The sequence below is a fragment of the Psammomys obesus genome, unplaced genomic scaffold (assembly GCF_907164565.1).
Source record: "Psammomys obesus unplaced genomic scaffold, mPsaObe1.curated_primary_1811, whole genome shotgun sequence".
NCBI lineage: Eukaryota > Metazoa > Chordata > Mammalia > Rodentia > Muridae > Psammomys > Psammomys obesus.
Genome location: NW_026587216.1, coordinates 13,914,976 through 13,933,491, shown reverse-complemented (window position 1 = coordinate 13,933,491; position 18,516 = coordinate 13,914,976). Strand labels below are relative to the sequence as shown.

Sequence of the window (18,516 nt, the reverse complement as noted above, 5' to 3'; positions counted from 1 at the left end):
GATGTTTTATGTCCATTGCTCTCCTGCTTTGTGGGGATAATTATTATTTTGCATTTATTTGATAACTGGCTCTGTCTTTTAGGTTTATATTCTTAAAGACTCTTTAAAGTCTGTTCTCCTGAAATTCTGAATAAGAATTGCCACCAAAGCTTGTAATCCCAACATTTAGGTAAAAAAGAATCTAGATTACATGGAACCCTCTTTCAAAGTATTAATTAATTGATTGAGGTTTATTCAAGTTTTTTGTTTTACACATGCTAATTAGCAGAATAAAAATGATCTATTCTAAAATGAAAAGCTGCAAAATAATTGCCACTTGACGCCATATTTTATAAATTATAGGTAATGCATATTATGCTTTACCTATAATTATATAAAGACAATTATGCTTTGTCTACTGAATATAATGTTTAAGTAAGAGCTTGGAGTGTTGATAATACTTTTTCTCAGTAATGTCATATACGAATAATATATTATTTCTCAACTCCTTTAAAGGAAAATCAATAGTAAGAGCCACATTTGTGTGTCTGTAGGAGCATACATTCAGTATTAAATGATAAGTACATAACAGCAACTATTATAATCGTCAAAGATAGAATTAAACTGGCATTATTATATTCTAATCCTTTAGCAAATCTGTTTCAAGCATATCCTTAAAAGCTATTTTTCTTCTTGAGATTCTTAATATTATCATTGCAAAATGATTTAAAATTTTACCCTTTAAAACATTTCTGGGTTGTACAAGTTAACATTCCCACCAGCAATATAGGAGTGTTTCCCTTTCTCCACAACCTCTCCAGCATGTGCTGTCACTGGAGATTTTGATTTTAGCCATTCTAATCAGTGAAAGGTGAAATCTCAGGGTCGTTTTGATTTACATTTCCCAGATGACTAAGTATATTAAGCATTTCTTTAAGTGTTTCTCTGCCGTTCGCTATTCCTTTGTTGGGAATTCTCTATTTATCTCTGTACCCCATTTTAAAAATTGTATTACTTGATTTGTTGGTGTTTAAATATCAATCCAGTGCTTTCTCAGAAAATTAGGAATAATGTTACCTCGACATCCAGCTGTACCAGTCTTGGGCATATACCTGAAAAATGCTTAACCATATAACAAGACATCTAAACAACTATGTTCATAGTAGCTTTATTCATAATAGCCAGAATCTAGATGCCCCTCAACTGAAGAATGGAGAAAGAAACTGTGGTACGTTTACACAATGGAATGCTACTCAGCATTTAAAAACAAGGAAAACCTGAAATTTTCAGGCAAATGGATGGAACTAGAAAAGGGCATTTTGAGTGAGGTAACCAGAAACAGAAAGACACACCTGGTATACTCTCACTTAAAAGTGGATATTAGCCATATAATATTGGATAAACATACTGTACAAAGTGAATAAATTATAATAACAACAATAATAATAATGAAAACATGAAAAAAATTTCTGAGTGAGACTGTTGAGAGATGCAGTAGACAGGCATCTACTGGACATGAGGTTGCCAGAGCACTCATGAACTTATTGTACAGGACTCAACTCCTCAGCATTACTTTACAGAAGGGAAAGGGGTTATGGGGACTCACCTTTCTCTAAGGAAACACTGGCAATTGAAGGTTGTTTGGGAGAGTGTCATTTTTTTTTTCCAGTGGTTTAGCCATGGATTAGTCATCTTGCTGAAGTGGACAACTTCCTACATAGGCTGGGGAAAGGAATTCTAATTAAGTTCAGTGGGCCACGTACAGAAGGCAGATATGAAAGTAAGAGGGGAATTCCTGGGAAGAAGGACTCTAGTAGAGAGGGAGAGGCAGACAGAGGGAAAGAAGAAGAGAATGCAACCAAAATTCATTACAGAAATGTAGGAAATTGTCAAACAACAACAAATTAAAAAACCTGAGTAACCATAAGATAAATGTCATATTCTGTAGCTTCATATTCTGAAATGTGTATTTCAGTCACCTAGTATCTTGTCTAATACCAGACTGTGATTGATTGTGATGGCCTCAAAACCTGGATGCTGCAATTCTGACAGGCTTCTACACAAGGAAGATATGCATATTTGCTAAATACTCTGTCAGATTTAGCTCCTAAAATTGTTCTTAACATTTTATTTGTAAATTATAAAATGCAGAATGCAACAATTAAGCTGTTGTGAATATTTAAATAGAGCAGTAAATAACAACTTAAAAATACATAAGTACACAGATAAAAAGAGAAATGAATGATGAAAAAAAATCACATTTGGTCTCTGTTTCATTAGTGTGAAAAACTGAATATTCTCCAGGAAATCCATACTTCTTATTGGATTTGGTCTAAATGTCTGTATTTATGTTTGAAAATAAAGAACTATGATACACTCAAAGAAATCAACATTGCTAAATGTATCTGTTCTTGATGGCTCTAAGACCAATTAGGGTTGTTGTCGGGAGACAGGGTCTCACCATGTATGGCTACTCCTGGCTCATAACCAAAATGGTTTTGTGCCATATAGTAGTTTCTCTTGGTTATCATAACAGTTTCCACTATTAATCTATAAATCACTAAAACATGTGTGTATGTGTGTGAGTCTGTATGTATGTGTGTGTGGAAATGTGTCTCTGTGTGTGTGTGTGTGTGTACTGCTACTGGCATTAATTAAGCTTGTTTAAATGAGCAAAAATGATGACTTCTTTCCTGAAACGAGTTAAACCACTGAAGAAAATAACTTCCTGTTCTTTCAAAACTAAGTACTGTCAGTAGTCTGTCAGGCATGGTGGCCTCCATGAGCCCTCCTCAGTTAATGATGAAATGATTTGGGCCACATGTGTACGAGTCTCCAGCAGGTTGTAACAGGTTGTTTCTTTGAGGTCAAAGTACTGAACATGATCTGGTTACTGCTAGCATATATTTATCTAAATTTTGTGGTTGGTTAACTTGTTTTCCAAAACATTAATCTCAATAAAAATGTGTCGTCTTTAATCCAGCCTTTACAGAAATAAAGATGTTCATGAATTTGAAATATTTCTTCTGAAAACATACCTAGAAAATTAAAATACGAAATAATTGAAAAATAGACCAAATTGCGCTTCTTTATAATTAAGTATGCTCAACTATTTTAGTTATGACCATTTGTTGTTTGTTTTACAGTGTGTGTAATAGTATGCTGTGTTTTCTGCTAAGTATTTTTAGAGTGAAACAGTGATTGTTAGACTCATAACAAAGGCACACAGTTTCAAGTTCATTAATATATTTAGGTCAATGGTTGACATTTTACCACATGGCTGATAGGAGCTTTGATTGCAAAAGCACATCACAGAAAAGGAAGAGCAGAAACTGGTGACCTCTACTCAATAGATAGATAAGACTTTCTCATTAAGAGATGTAGTTCTAAGTTTAGGATTGGCATCTTAAAGTAAATTATCTCATGGACCAAGAACTGTGCAGCACATTTTCATCTAGAGAATGAGGCATAGTGCTCAGGAAATGTGAAGTCGATGTTTTCAATATGAGGCATCCCAGATAGAAGGGAGCAACTGATTCGTTGCTCTCTGTTCCACCCTAATGAGGACAAGGATTCACCTCATATTTCCCCAGACAGCAGCATATTTTGTATATTAAACAGTTATTTGATCATTGAAAATAATGGTTGATTATATAGTTTTAATTCTTAATTTAGAAGTTACATTTCAGATGTCTAATTTGGGTTTATACATCCCATGGTCACTTATTCTCTGCATTTTTACCAACTGTGCTTTATGGCCTTGCCAGCCACAGGTTCTTAGTTACATTTATAATAAAAGGTATATAAATTTCCTTTTACTGAGTGAGCTTTAAGTCCAACTGGGTATCATTGGGTATGCTGAGATAAAAGTGATACTATTGCCATACTGGCTACAAAACTGGGTAGGACTGTTGACTGCCTTTCTCTCTTAGAAGCCTGCAAAGCACCTTCTGGTTTTCAGGGAGGAGGCTTCCCCATCAGTTCAGGCTCAAGTGCTCTAAGTCCTGTGTTCTGCAAAAAGACCATCAAGTTCTGCGAGGCAACCACAGGCAATAACAACGGCCTATATTTTTCTTCTCTACATTTTCTTCTTACAGCTTACTTTCCCACACTGAGGAACAACTTGAAGGGAGGTTGCCCATGGCTTAGCACGGGGGTTTTTGTTAGTCTCTGGTGGTTGGGGAAAAAATTTTTCTCTCCTCTCTCCAAATACTCTCCCATATAACTGATATAAATACAGTACTCACGTGTGCATTTATTAATTTTCTTAATTAAAGTTTTTTTTTCATATTAGCTACAGTTTATTCACTTTGTATCCCAGCTATAGACCCTCCCTCACTCCCTCCCAATCCCACCCTCCCTCCCTCATCTCCTCCCTCATCTCCTCTCTGCTGCTCTCTAAGTCCACTGATCTGGGAGGTCTTCCTCCCCTTCCATCTGATCCTAGCTTATCAAGTCTCATCAGGACTAGCTGCAATGTCTCCTCTGTGGCTTAGCAAGGCTGCTCCTCCCTCGGGGGTTGGGGGGTAAGTCAAAGAGCCAGCCATTCCATTGAGTTCATGTCAGAGACAGTCCCTGTTCCCCTTACTAGGGAACCAATTGGATTCTGAGCTGCCATGGGATACATCTGAGCAGGGGTTCTTGATTATATATATGCATGGTCCTTGGTTGGAGAAACAGTCTCAGAAAAGACACCTTGTGAAGCTCCTGTCCTCTCCAGGTCATACTAATTCCCCCTTCTTTCATATGATTCCCTGTACTCTGCCCAGGGTTTGGTTATGAATCTCAGCATCTGCTTTGATACACTGCTAGGTAGAGTCTTTCAGAGTCCCTCTGTGGTAGGCTCCTGTCCTGTTACTGTGTTCTCCTACTTCTGGTGTCCATCCCATTTGTCTTTCTAAGTGAGGATTTATCATCTTACCCTGGGTCCTCTTTCTTGTATAAGATAAGATAAACATACTAAACTCTGTACACCTAAAGAAGATAAACAAAAAGATGTGTGCATTTACTAAAAAAAACAAATTAAAAATAAATTCTTAACGTATTCTTTAAAAAACAATAGAACTTTCATAAGGTGTGACACTTGTACTGTTTTTGTTTTTTGTTTGTTTGTTTGTTTCACTTCAGTTGGTTTTTACTTCAGTTTCTCTTGGGGAAGAAAACAGTTTGAATAAGATTAAGTGAAAGACAAGGATCAGACTTACCAGGTGATTAGTAAGAAGTTTCCACTTTTATTTGTCCTTGAAGACAGAACCAGCAAGCACAGAGTATGTCTGGTAACAAATGGGAGTCTGGCCAGTCAGTGATCTTTGCATTAGCATTCTAATAACCAGAGGCCAATGCACCATAGTGCTGTGTCAGAACTAATTTATGAAACTAGGTCCACTGGCTCATTAACGTGGTCACAATTCAGTGGCTGCACAGTAAAATTAGACTACAGTTTCATTCTTATAACTGTGAATATTTTAACATACTATTAAGGATATTTTCCAAGTGTTAAAGCTAGCTTTGTTTCTGGGAATGGAAAAACAACAAGATTAATTAGGAAGCCATATACTTTTGCAATGTAAAATTGTTTTTACTCTCAGGTTTTGGCTTGAAATGCTTGAAATTTTAAGGCACAGGGTAACTGTACTTATCATTTGCAAGCACAGTACAGTCTCCTCCTGTGCGTAACAAGCACTTCTGTGCAGCCCAGCTTAAGGTCATAAACTCACCTGGCTAGAGACCTCAGACAGCACTGTGGGAAATCCAGAGTGCTTCTCACAGAGGTGCTACTTGTGACTCCTCCAACTTAGAGTACGTTGCTCTGCAGGCTGCTTTCCACAGACAAACTGTACCTTGGTAGTCTAGAAAGTGTGACCTTCAAAGCCTGGTCATGAGCCATGAGACGCAGTAAGTACAAGGTCATTCTGTAAGTCTAGTGCAGTCCCTTTTCAAGGCTAATCCTAAAATAGTGATCTCTCCGTGCAGAGGCAAGGTGTGCCTTTTTCTCCTAGTTGGAGGCTTTGAACATGGAGTATGTTCAGAAATAAAGATGTTCATAGAAAGCAGAGCTAATGATAGTAATATCTTGCTATCTAAAACATCTATATGTATAAAAAGAGAATAATCATTCCTGCTCTATTTATTTTACAGTGTTCTCAGAGTCAAAACTAATAATGACTGAAAAGAAAGGCTTTTTAGTGCTATGGGGCTTATACTTGAGTACTATATGGTTATATTCATTCCTTGTCAAACATAACAGACTGTTTTCTTTATCTCCTGAGTTTTCATTTAACTGAGTGGTAATGAGTCCTTAAATCTTCTAAATGTGAACAATAAAATACTCTGAATGACTATTCTTGGCAGTCTATTTGCCATAGCTGAAATATTTAGATATCTATTTAAACCTAGGAAAGAAGAGGAAAATGACTGTCAGAATAAAGATCTTCTTTTTAAGTAAGTCACCAGAAAAACATTGTTGCTAATTTAGAAGGCAGCATTGTCAGCTGGAATGTCCTGTTACATGATGTATGTCTCCTATATCAAGGTTAAATATCCAGAAAGTGGTATGGGATAGTACGAATTGCCAGTGTGCTACAGCAGCCAAAGTAACGTATGGGTTAAAAGATTATATTAACCTTTAAAATCTGGATATTTCAATTGAATTGTTGGTGAACAAATAAATCTAAATTTGTCAAACTATCTTACAAACCTGGATGTGATAGTTATACTAAATGTGAACAAGTATGCAGTTCAAAAATACTCTAGGTACGTGTGCATTAGAACATTTGAGTTAAACATGAGTGAATATATTTGCTTTTTTTTCTGGGTTTTATCTATTAATATGCAGACATTTATCCAAGATAATATGAAATATACAATATATCACTTTTCCAACTTATTTTAAATCGACCAGTTAATTTGGCAACATATAAAATTGTATCATCAAAACATGATTCAAGTCACTATCACTATAGCAAATATGCTAAAATAGTTTGCTTAGAGTCAAAGGCTCCACACAAAATATGTCTTTTGCTTGTGTACATTACATCAGCAATGAAATTACTGAGCAATCTTTGGGCAAAAGCACTGAAGGTATTGAAAAACACAGTTGGGTGAAATGATGACAACTCTTCAGAAGTTCAATGTTAAGGCCACAAAGAGTAGTTAGTGCAAGAAGAATAAAGTTAAATCGGTGTGCACAGGGACAATTCCACACATTCTGTTGGTGTAATGTTTAGGAAATCTTCTCAGTATCAGACCCAGGAAGAAAGGAGAAGTGATAGGAGTTTTCTACCAAGGGTTTCTAGATGAATGTGTCTTCCTTTTCTGGTTTTTACTTCTGAGAAAGACACCAGAATAAAATCTGTCTCATGTGTCTCAGGACAACCTTGTCTCAACTCATTGACTCTTTTCAGCTTTTCAACTTTACCTCTATTTTTACCGTGGTGTCATGGATGGTTCTGCTTATTTAGTTCAAGTAAAAAGTGGAATTTTGAGGATAGTTAATATGTATTACTGTTTAGCTTATAATTGGAAGGTATACTTGTAACTAGCCCAACAAGAGATTTTTAAAGTGTTTGAGTCTGAGGCTTGATAAATATAATTTTGGAAGGTAGCTTATCTTTATCAGTTTTTCATGTAAAATCAATAATTATGTCAAAGTTGCATTAAAATAAGGCATATCTATTCTATTGGACATTTGGTGAATGCTTGTAGAATTCATTTTATGACAAGATGCAATAAAACCACATATCTAGGTGAGGACAATCTGTCTCTCCTCATTACCTAAAAACAGGAAAAGCTTGCATTTTCTTCTTCCTCTTTATGGCTGGGAGGGATGGAGGGAGAGGATACCAACAAGAGCATGTGAAATGCACCCACACTGCCCTGATCAACACTCGCAAAAAGCTACCTGATTTTCCTAGTAGTTTTCAGAAGATATGCCAAAACAATTTGCTGATAATTATTTAAGACATATCCTGTCTAAAAGGTATTTATAATGAATACAGATTAACACATCACACAAAACATTATGTGTTGTTTTAGTTTCCTATTTTTTTTTTTTTTGCATTTTTTAGTGTATATGTGACTCAACCTTGTGGCTGTAAAATGTGAACTCTGTAGATGACAATGTCTCATTAAGATATTAGACATGTTTGGAACAGTTCTAAATATTAGTAGAAAGAATCTGTAACTAGGGAGCCTAAGAAATGGCCTTTTGCATTTTCAGTGTCCAGACACGTTATTCCAAAGTCCCTACCTTAGCAGAGTTGATATAAATTGAAGTTAATTTACCTTTCATTTGCCCTGCCTGTGTGTACCTTGCACATTATAGGGCAAACAGGTGGTCTCTGCAACAATATCAAAATGCCATTTGTTCATTTCCTGACAATAGCTCTTGATACATAAGAATTTGAGCTTTGACTTCCCACATAGCTTGGTTTTTCTCATAACATCATTAAATATTCTATCTGTACAGATCATTTCAAGGAAAGATTGGTTCACTTATCCTCTGCCAAGCCTTTCTGTTCTTAATGAATAGCTGAGCTGGAAGTCAGAAAAGGGCATCTGATCCCCAGAGACTGGAGTTACAGATGGTTATGAATGGCCATGTGGATGCTAGGAATTCAAACTAGGACCTCTGCAAAAGCAACAGTGCTCTTAGTTACTGAGTCAACTCTCCAGGCCCTCATATCTATTTTTAATATCTTTGATGGGAAGCTAATAATGTCTGGAGATACGGATTTAGCAGCCTGTCATGAAAGGCTTTCTCTGGATTTAATATGTTGTCAACTCCTAACTACTTTCATAATTTCTGTCAGCACATTATAAAATGTATTAAGGATACTGACAATATTTGTCATTGGTCGCCTTGTCTTATAGTTTTATTTACCAATGGGGATTATTTTACATTTTCATTTTGTAAGTCATGATATCTAAAGTAGAAAGGCACAATGAATATCATTATACTTTCACAGACAAGCAACCTCTGCCATCGGCACAGTCTTCGCTTATATTTTTCCAATTACACTGCATATGAAAAATTAAAAAGGGCCTCAACACTAACAGTACCTTATTGTAAATCATGCAAGAGTCACTACCTACTTGATTTATTCTCCTCTGAGAACAATATATTATAACCAATTCAAATCAGATTTAAAGTTTTAACTGAACTTTCTAATGGTTTTTTCATACTCAATAATCCACTCCAAACATATTGTCATTTCCACTCAATGAACCTGCACACCAGCTTCCAGCTTCTATTGATCCACTTGTTCACTAAAGCCTGATGATTCTGAACCAGTTGTGCAACAACGTAAATATTATCATTGTTATTTTCACCTTTTATACTATTAGTTATTCACTACCTACCATAAAATATATAAAGTATTTGTTACTATAAATAATGCTGTGATGCTCATCCATGTTTCCACTATTAGTGCTCTATGATGGATCACAAAGTTCTTCATGTCCTCCCAGACTTACCCTTTTGGAGGTAATCCTCTGTTGAATTCATTGTTCCCCTCTAAATTCCTTTTGGTAATCCAATCATATACAATTCATTTCTACTTAGTACTTCAAGTTGCATCTTAATTTTAAAAAAACATTGATGTTGTCAGTGTTTTTTAGTGACATTAATTTTATTCAGCACTATGATTCCAGGGCTTATCAACAGAACCATGTTATTGACTGTAACTTGCATTCTCTTTCCACTCCTCTTTATATTTCTACTGTAGATTATGTCTTTGTACAAGATACTTATCCTATTACCCATAAGAGTATCTCTCTGGGAAGTTCCCTGTGTTCAAATTTTCTTGTTCTGTTGCTCTCCTTGTGGAGTTCCTGTCCTCTCCAGCTCTTACCATTTCCCACTTCTTACATACGATTCCATGCACTCTGCCCAACAGTTGGAACTTCCCAGAGACTCATATTCCAACCAAGTACTATCCATGGAGATAACCCAGAACCCTGACAATGCAGCCACTTCTGATGAGAACTGATAGACTAAGATCAGAAAGAAGGAGAGGAGGACCTCCCCTATCAGTGGACTTGGGGAAGGGCATGCATGCAGAAAGGGGGGAGGGTGGGACTGGGAGGGGAGGAGGGAGGGGCTTATGGGGGGATACAAAATGAATAAAGTGTAATTAATAAAAGTTAAATAAAAAATTAAAAAATAAAAGAGTATCTCTCTAAATCCAATTTTCCCAGTCATATGATACACATATGCAATAATTTCTTTAGGAGAATAGTCCTCACACATGATTCAATTTTAAATACTGTATTTTATTTAAAACTGGAAAATTATTTCCAGAACAGCTTCACAAATGTATGCATATATATATGTGTGTGTGTGTGTGTGTGTGTGTGTGTGTGTGTGTGTGTGTATGTGTGTCTACATTGTATATGCATCCCAGTTTCTCCAAAACCTGGTCAATTCTGGATATTATCTGTCTAGAAAATGTGAACTCAATATTCGTATTCTTTTAACTGAGATCTAAAATTAATGATGAAATTGATAATTTTTAGGGGTGTGGCATAGGGACAGAAGAGGGAGAGAGGGTGGAATTGGGAGGATACGAGGGAGGGGGCCACAGCCAGGATTCAAAGTGAACACATTGTAATAAATAACGAATTAAAAAATTTTGACAAAGATGCCAAAACCATACAATGGAAAAATGATAGCATTTTAAACAAATGGTGCTGGTCTAACTGTATATCTACATGTAGAGAAATGCAAACAGATCCATACTTATCATCCTGCACAAAACTAAAGTCCAAATATAAAGACCTCAATATAAAACGTGACACACTAAACCTGTTAGAAGAAAAAGTGGGGAAGAGCCTTGAACTCTTTGTCACAAGAGACAACATCCTGAACAGAAGACCAACAGCATAGGCTTTAAGAGCAACAATCAATAAATGAGACTTCATGAAACTAAAAATCTTCTGTAAAGCAAAGGACACTGTCATTAGAAAAAAAAAAAAAAAAAACAAAAGACTGCCTACAGATTGGGAAAGGATCTTCACCAACTCTATATTTGATACCCATCAGAATGGCTAAGATAAAAAACTTAAGTGACAACATGTGCTGGAGAGGATATGGAGAAAGGGGAACCCTCCTCTACTGCTGGTGGGAATGTAAACTTGTACAACCACTTTGGAAAGCAATCTGGTGCTTTCTCAGACAATTAGGAATAGTGCTATCTAAAGATCCAGTTATACCACTTCTAAGCATATATCCAAGAGATGCTCAAGTATACAACAAGGACATTGGCCCTTCCATGTTTGTAGCAGCTTTGTTTGTGATAGACAGAAGCTGGAAACAACCCAGATGCCCCTCAGTTGAGGAATGCATACAGAAATTGTGGTACATTTACATAATGGAATACTACTCAGCAAAACTAGAAAAGATCATCCTGTGTGAGGTATCCCAGAAGCAGAAAGACACACAGGGTATATACTCACTCAGTAGTGGATATTAGACATATAATATAAGATAAACATACTAAAATCTGTACACCTAAATAAACTAATCAAGAAGGAGTACACTGGCTAATATACTCAATCCTCATGCAGAAAGGCAAAGAAGATGGATATCAGAGAGGGAGAAAACAGGGAACAGGAAAGGAGCCTACCACAGAGGGCCTCTGAAAGCCTCTACCCTGCCGGGTATCAAAGCAGATGCTGAGATTATAGCAAAACTTTGGGCAGAGTGCAGGGAATCTTGGGAAAGTAGTGGGAAATAGTAAGACCTGGAGAGGACAGGAACTCCACAAGGAGAGCAACAGAAAAAAAAAAAAATCTGGGCACAGGGGTCTTTTCTGAGACTGATACTCCAACCAAGGACTATTCATGGAGATAACCTAATACCCCAGCACAGATGTAGCCCATGGCAGTTCAGGGTTCAAGTGTGTTCTCTAGTAATGGGAACAGGGATTGTCTCTGACATGAACTGATTGACCTACTCTTTGATCACCTCCCCCTGAGGGAGGAGCAGCATTACCAGACCACAGAGGAAGACAATGCCGCCACTCCTGATGAGACCTGATAGACTAGGTTCAGAAGGAAAGGGAGGAGGACCTCCCCTATCAGTGGACTTGGGGAGGGACATGTGTGGAGAAGGGGAAGGGAGGGGAGGATTAGGAGGGGAAAAGGGAGGGAGCTACAGGTAGGATACAAAGTGAATAAACTGTAATTAATAAAAATAAAAAATTTGAGAGTTTTTATTTATCACATTTCTTCTTCAATAAAGTATAGTTACTAATTGTTTTTGTTTTTGCCAAATTTATTTTTTACGTTTTGACTCATTGTTTTCTTTGATGAATAGACAAACTCGTATCTTCAGGAAACAAATCTTTTGTCAATAACTTTTTGTTTTTTTGTGACTTTTGATGAAGAAAATTCCGATTTAATGTAATAGAATTCATAACTGTTATATTTTAAGGCCAGTGATTTTTTTTTCATGTCTGATTTATGATAGCCCTTCCCTATTTTGAGCTCAGAAATGCATTCTCATTTCTGTAGTACTTAAATTTTACCTTTTACATTCAAACACTAACTTTATTATAGTGGAAAGTAGGGATTCCCTTTATAATCAGCCTTTTAAGTAGCTAATTGTTATAACAGTATTCATTAAAGAGCTATGATGGTGACAAATCATAGTAAACACTGGAGGCTGACACAGAGGTACCATGAAATTGAGGACATGTTTAGCTATAGAAAACTCTGTCTTTAGTCTAACTTTCTAAGTCCTTGAAATTTTAACATCCCTTTTAAGGTCAAAATTGGCACTTGTATGCATTGACTATCTGGTTTTCAGGCATCTTGTCAATCTCATATTCTTGGTCACATTTTCAGTTCATTAATTCAGATGTAACAACCCTGGAAATATACATCATTAAAGTTTCTACCTCATACCAATTAAAATGTCTAACATCAAAACACTCAAGGAATGACACATGCTGGAGAGGCTGTGGAGAAAGGGGAACCCTTCTCCATTGCTGGTGGGAATGTAAACTTGTAAAACGACTTTGTAAGTCAATCTGGTGTTTTCTCAGAAAATTTGGAATAGTGCTACATCAACATCTAACTATACCACTCCTGGGCATATATCAAACAGATGCTAAACCATACAAGCAGGACATTTACTCAGCTATGTTGTGGCAGCTTTATTCATCATAGCCAGAATCTGGAAGCAACCTAGACATCCTTCAACTAAAGAATAGATACAGAAATGGTGGTACATTTACACAATGGAATACTACTCAGCAATTAAAAACAAGGAAATCATGAAATTTGCAGGCAAATAGAATTAGAATTGGAAAAGATCATCCTGTGTGAGGTAACCAGAAGCAGAAAGACACACATGATATATACTTACTTATAAGTGGATAATAGCCATATAATATTGGATAAGCATACTAAAATCTATACTCCTAAAGAAGCTAAACAACAAGGAATACCCTAGGGAAGATGCTCAATCCTCATTCAGAAGGACAAACAGGATAGACATCAGAAGTAGGAGAAGATGGGGAAGAGGAGGAGCCTTCCACAGGGGGCCTCTCTAAGACTTTACCCATCAGGGTATCGAATGAGATTCTGAGACTCATAGACAAACTTTGGGCAGAATGCAGGAAACCTTATGGAAGAAGAGAGATAGAAAGACTTGGAGAGGACAGGAACTCCACAAGGAGACCAAGAGAGCCAATAAGCCTGGGCCCAGGGGGTTCTTCAGAGACCCAACCAAGGACCGTGCATGGAGAGGACCTAGACCCTCTGCTCAGAGGAATTCCATAGACTGCTCAGTTTCCAAGTAAGAGGAACAGGGGCTGTCTCTGACATGAACTCAGTGGCTGGCTCTTTGATCACCTCCCCAAGGGGGATGCAGCCTTGCCAGACCACAGAGGAAGATAATGTAGTCAGCCTTGATGAATCCTGATAGACTTGATAGGGTGAGATAGAAGGGGAGGAGTTCCTCCTCTATCAGTTGACTAGGAGAGGAGCATGGAGTGTGGGTGGGACTGGGAGGAGATGAGTGTTGGGATACAGCCTGGGTGCAAAGTGAATAAATATTAACAAACCAATTAATCAATCAATCAACTAATAAGAATTTGTTTATTATTTTATTTTTCTCAATAAATGTTACAAACATTGTGATACTATAATGGTAGAAATTAATAACTCCTTTGAGGAACAAAGTTGTAACTCCTACAAATATTTATGATTGTTGAGAAGATGCTAAAAATTTAATAATCAAAAGATATCTCATTATCTTTGCTTTCATCACACATCTTGAATCTTCTCTCCATTTCCCACAACAAATTTTATATAAAATATAACATATATATTTTATTCCAATATGTTATATATATATATTTTTATTTGTTTTTATTCATTTTTAGTATCTGCATTTCCCTAGTAGGCTACAAAATCCAGAAGAGCAAGAATCCAACCTTTCATGTTAGTGTGACAATTCCCGCAGAGTCTCATGTAAGGGAGTTTTCACGCATTTTAGGGTGAATAGCATGCAAGATGTATGTAAGAAAAAAAAATGATGAAATTTCTTAGCCGGGAAATCATTTGCCACACAAACATGAATGAACACTTGAGTTTGAGTCCACAGAATTCACATAAAAGGATTGGGGAGGTAGGTAAGTTCTCATAATTCCAGCACTATTGTGAAGGTAGAGATAGATCCTCAAAGCTCAGCTGGAGATACTTGCTTAGTTGATGAGCTTCATCTTCGGTAAGACTCTATCTACTCTATCTCAAAAAATAAAAGTGAGATCAAGTTGAAACACCAGATTTGAACCTAGGATTTCCACATATGTGCACACATGTATTCCTGTGTATGTGCTCACATGCAAGGACATTGATAAGTAGGAGTACCATATGCAAAACAACACATGTAGACATGCAACATAAATTAATTCTTATAAAATTGTAAAAGGATATGCAAAAGTAACTAAAAACACCTCCATGATATAATGCTTCTAAAGTGTTTATCAATAGCTGCTTTAAACAATGCTATTTTGTGTTTTCAGATATTAATATGGCAGGGGAACCCAAACCGTACAGACCAAAGCCTGGAAACAAGAGGCCCCTTTCTGCTCTTTACAGGTAAGTAAGAAACACCATCTCATTACATAGATGAAAGTTTTGCCATTTTATGAGACAATATGATATGCAAGCAATTACCTAATTTAAAACAACAGTCTTTACTCTTAAATTCTGGTGGTAACACATACATAAATTGGAAGCCATAGCAGGTGCTTAATAGTCTCATATTTATTTATATACCAGCCAATTGTGTTCTGTTGCTGCGACAAAAAATGTTTTAGAGAAACAACTTAAAAGAAGACATACATTCTATCAGCCCATGCTGAGTATTATATGGTTGTATTGTTAGTGGGCTTTTCATGATAGAGTCTGCTTTTGAGAAAGGTCAAGGAAGAACACAACTGCCTCCTCTGTGGCATACAGGAAACAGATGACAACAAAGGAATAAAAGTACAGCTTGCAGAAGCATGCTTCCAGCGGTTAAGTTTTCACAACTGGACCCCCATTCGATTAGCCCACCCAGTATGAAGGCAACAGACTGATGCATTTATGAAATCAGCATCCTTATGATCCCATCCCATCTCAAAAGCACTACCAGCTAAAAACAAAGGCTTTTAAAAGTACACAAGCTTTTAAAAGAGTAGTCCTTATTCCAACTGCAGCAGTAATCATTCCATGACGCTAGACAGATGGCTAAAATGTTAAGAATGTTTGCTTCCTGAGAAAAAGGGGAGAGGGGAAGGGGTAACAGGTTGCGAGGGTGGGACTGGGAGGAGAGGATAGGGGGCTGAATTTGGGATGTGAAGTGAATAAATGAATACACTTATAGAAAAAGAGGCTAGAGATGTACATCAGTGATATAGCATTTGCCTCAAATGTGGAAAGCTATGAATCTAAACCTTTGCGTTACAAAATAAATACAGTATCACAATAAAACAAAAACAAAAATAAAGAATGCTTGCCCCTTGTACCACTGAGTGGATGAGCTGTGTTGCCAGTACCATGAATGATCTGCACTGCTGACTGTCTCCTGCATGCCAAGTTCTGTGTCTGCATGCTACTTGAAGTGTTTTTATTTCAGTACTCTACAACAGATTAGAACTTGTGGTTAAATTTCTTAGTGATTTTATCAGGCCAGCCTGTTAGTGAACATGGTACCAGTAGCCAAGCCCATATCAACAGCCTTCATTCCCCAATTTTCCTCCAATTATAAGCTGGTTCTGCCTATTTTGTTAAATTATTTTCCTCATATGCCTGTTTTCTCAGAATGACAAATATTATTCTCTAATCTAAATGATCCAATCTCTTCACTGTCTGTCTTACTTAGGGATGTTATTGCTGTGAAGAGACAGCATGACCACAACAACTCTTATAAAGGAAAACATTTAATCGGAGCTGGCTTACAGTTCAGAGGTTTAGTCCGTTATCCTCATGTAGGAAGCCTGGTGGGAAGCAGACAGACATAGTGCTGGAAAATGAGCTGAGAGTTCTACATCTGGATCAGCAGTCACCAGGAAAAGAGAGAAACACTGGGCCTGGCTGGGCATTTGAAACTCAAAAGCCCACCCTCAGTGACACACTTCCTCCAACAAGGCCACACCTACTTAAACAAGGGCATGCCTCCTAATCCTTTCAAAGAGTGGCATTCCCTGTGAGTCCATAGGGGCCATTTTTCATTCAAACCTTCACATTGTCCTATGATGGGTGGCTATAATTTTGCATTTTATTTTTCTCTCATATTTCTGTATCTGTTTGTCAGTGTCCATACCTATTTTCAAAGTATTATATTCAGACCTTGATTGTTCTGCATGTATTCTTATTAACAAATGTGAAATGTGGTTGATTTAGAAAAGAAGCCAAAAGTGACTTCACAGAACTTTCACAGGTTTTGGCTGCCTCTTGCTTTTATTTTATTTTTAATTTTTAATTTAATTTTATTTTTATTAATTACAGTTTATTCACTTTGTATCCCAGCTGTAGCCCCCTCTCTCCTACCCTCCCAATTCCGCTCTTCCTCTTCTTCTCCTATGCCCCTCGCCCAGACCCAATGATAGAGTCGATCAGGTCTCATCAGGACTGGCTGCATTGTCTTCCTCTGTGGCCTGGCAAGGCTGTTCCCCCCCAGAGGGTGAGGAGATCAAAGAGCCAGACCATGAGTTCATGTCAGAGATTGTCCCTGTTGCTATTATTGGGGAACCCTCTTGGACACTGAGCTGTGCAAGGGTTCTAAGTTATCTCTGCTTTTATTTTTAATTTTTTCTTTAACAACCACTTTTGGAAAACAACAACAACAAAAACCGCTCTGCAGTTAAGCCATATCTTCCACTTCATGTACTTCTGCACTTTTCTTTTTTAAGTTTAAGTGCTGAGTTTGCATCTGTCTCTGTAAAATTCACTTTAGTTAGATTTAGCAAGTTGTTCCAGGCTATTGAGATCTCTATCATCCAATTTATTGATACTCTCCCAGATAGGCTTCATCATTCAGGGAGTATCCACAGCAAAAGAACTAAGAGAAGGGTTGAGAAAGGCTTCCTCTTTCACTGATATCATTCGGTTAACAGAATTAAGCAATATGTTATCACATGGACTGTACTCTGATAAAGAATGGTAAAAAAAAAATAAGTGCTCATGAGGTCCAGTGCTATTGTCTTGTTTTTATTCTCTTAAATAATAGCAGACCTATAGTCTCATTTTCCAAACTAAAAAGATAAAGATTATAAACAGATCTCTTGGAAGGTACTATTTACACTGAAGATCCCAAGTGTATCCAGTACATAGTCATCAGAGATTTTTCAAGCTAATGTGAAAAAAAAATTATTTTCTTATTTTGGATGCTTAAATGTACTCAAACTGAAAATATGTAAATCAGGATACTCAACCTAAACAAAGTATTTTATACAAAATAGAAAGCAACAAGAATAAATGTTGATAATTGGCCATTAACAAATTTTCATTGACAGGAAGAGGCAGGGATGAAATCATTACCCAAACACATAGTACATTTGCACCTTGTTTAAGGCAAAACTAAGCAATGCAAATTATTTTTCAGTTAGTTTTATTTTAAATGTTTGCATATATAGTTGTTGCTAATACAGAATCCTGGAAGTCATGTATTCAGTTATTAACAAAGCAAGCCCGCAAGGCTTTTCTTCTTCTCTCTTTTCTTATCACAGAGTAACTTGTGTCTGTACAACAACATTACTTTTCATATTTTCTATGGTCTGGGATTGTTTTGATTTCCTTATGAAGGTGAAAGCTCATGACAAAACACTAATGTCTTTCTGTTATTTTTTTCTACCACCAAGTTATATTGAATTATACATTCAAAAGAACTGCAAGCAAGTTATATTTAAATAAGATGCATAGTATATAAATTACATCAGTAAGAAAATATTCATTTGTCTTATCTTATTTTTATTTGTTTAAGAAAAATTAAAGTTGAAGTGAATGGAAATTGACAGACAGTAACGAAGAGAACAGAAAAGAATG

General features: G+C 36.6%; 1 protein-coding gene across 7 annotated transcripts in view; it reads left to right on the top strand.

Moving 5' to 3' along the window:
- Positions 1-18,516, top strand: part of Ralyl (RALY RNA binding protein like) — a 776,281-nt gene that overhangs the window by 572,391 nt on the left and 185,374 nt on the right. For all 7 annotated transcript variants that reach the window (XM_055603255.1, XM_055603250.1, XM_055603251.1 and 4 more), the window contains one exon: positions 15,012-15,087. In XM_055603255.1, coding sequence (XP_055459230.1) covers positions 15,012-15,087 — 76 coding nt within the window. The remainder of the gene's footprint in view (positions 1-15,011; positions 15,088-18,516) is intronic.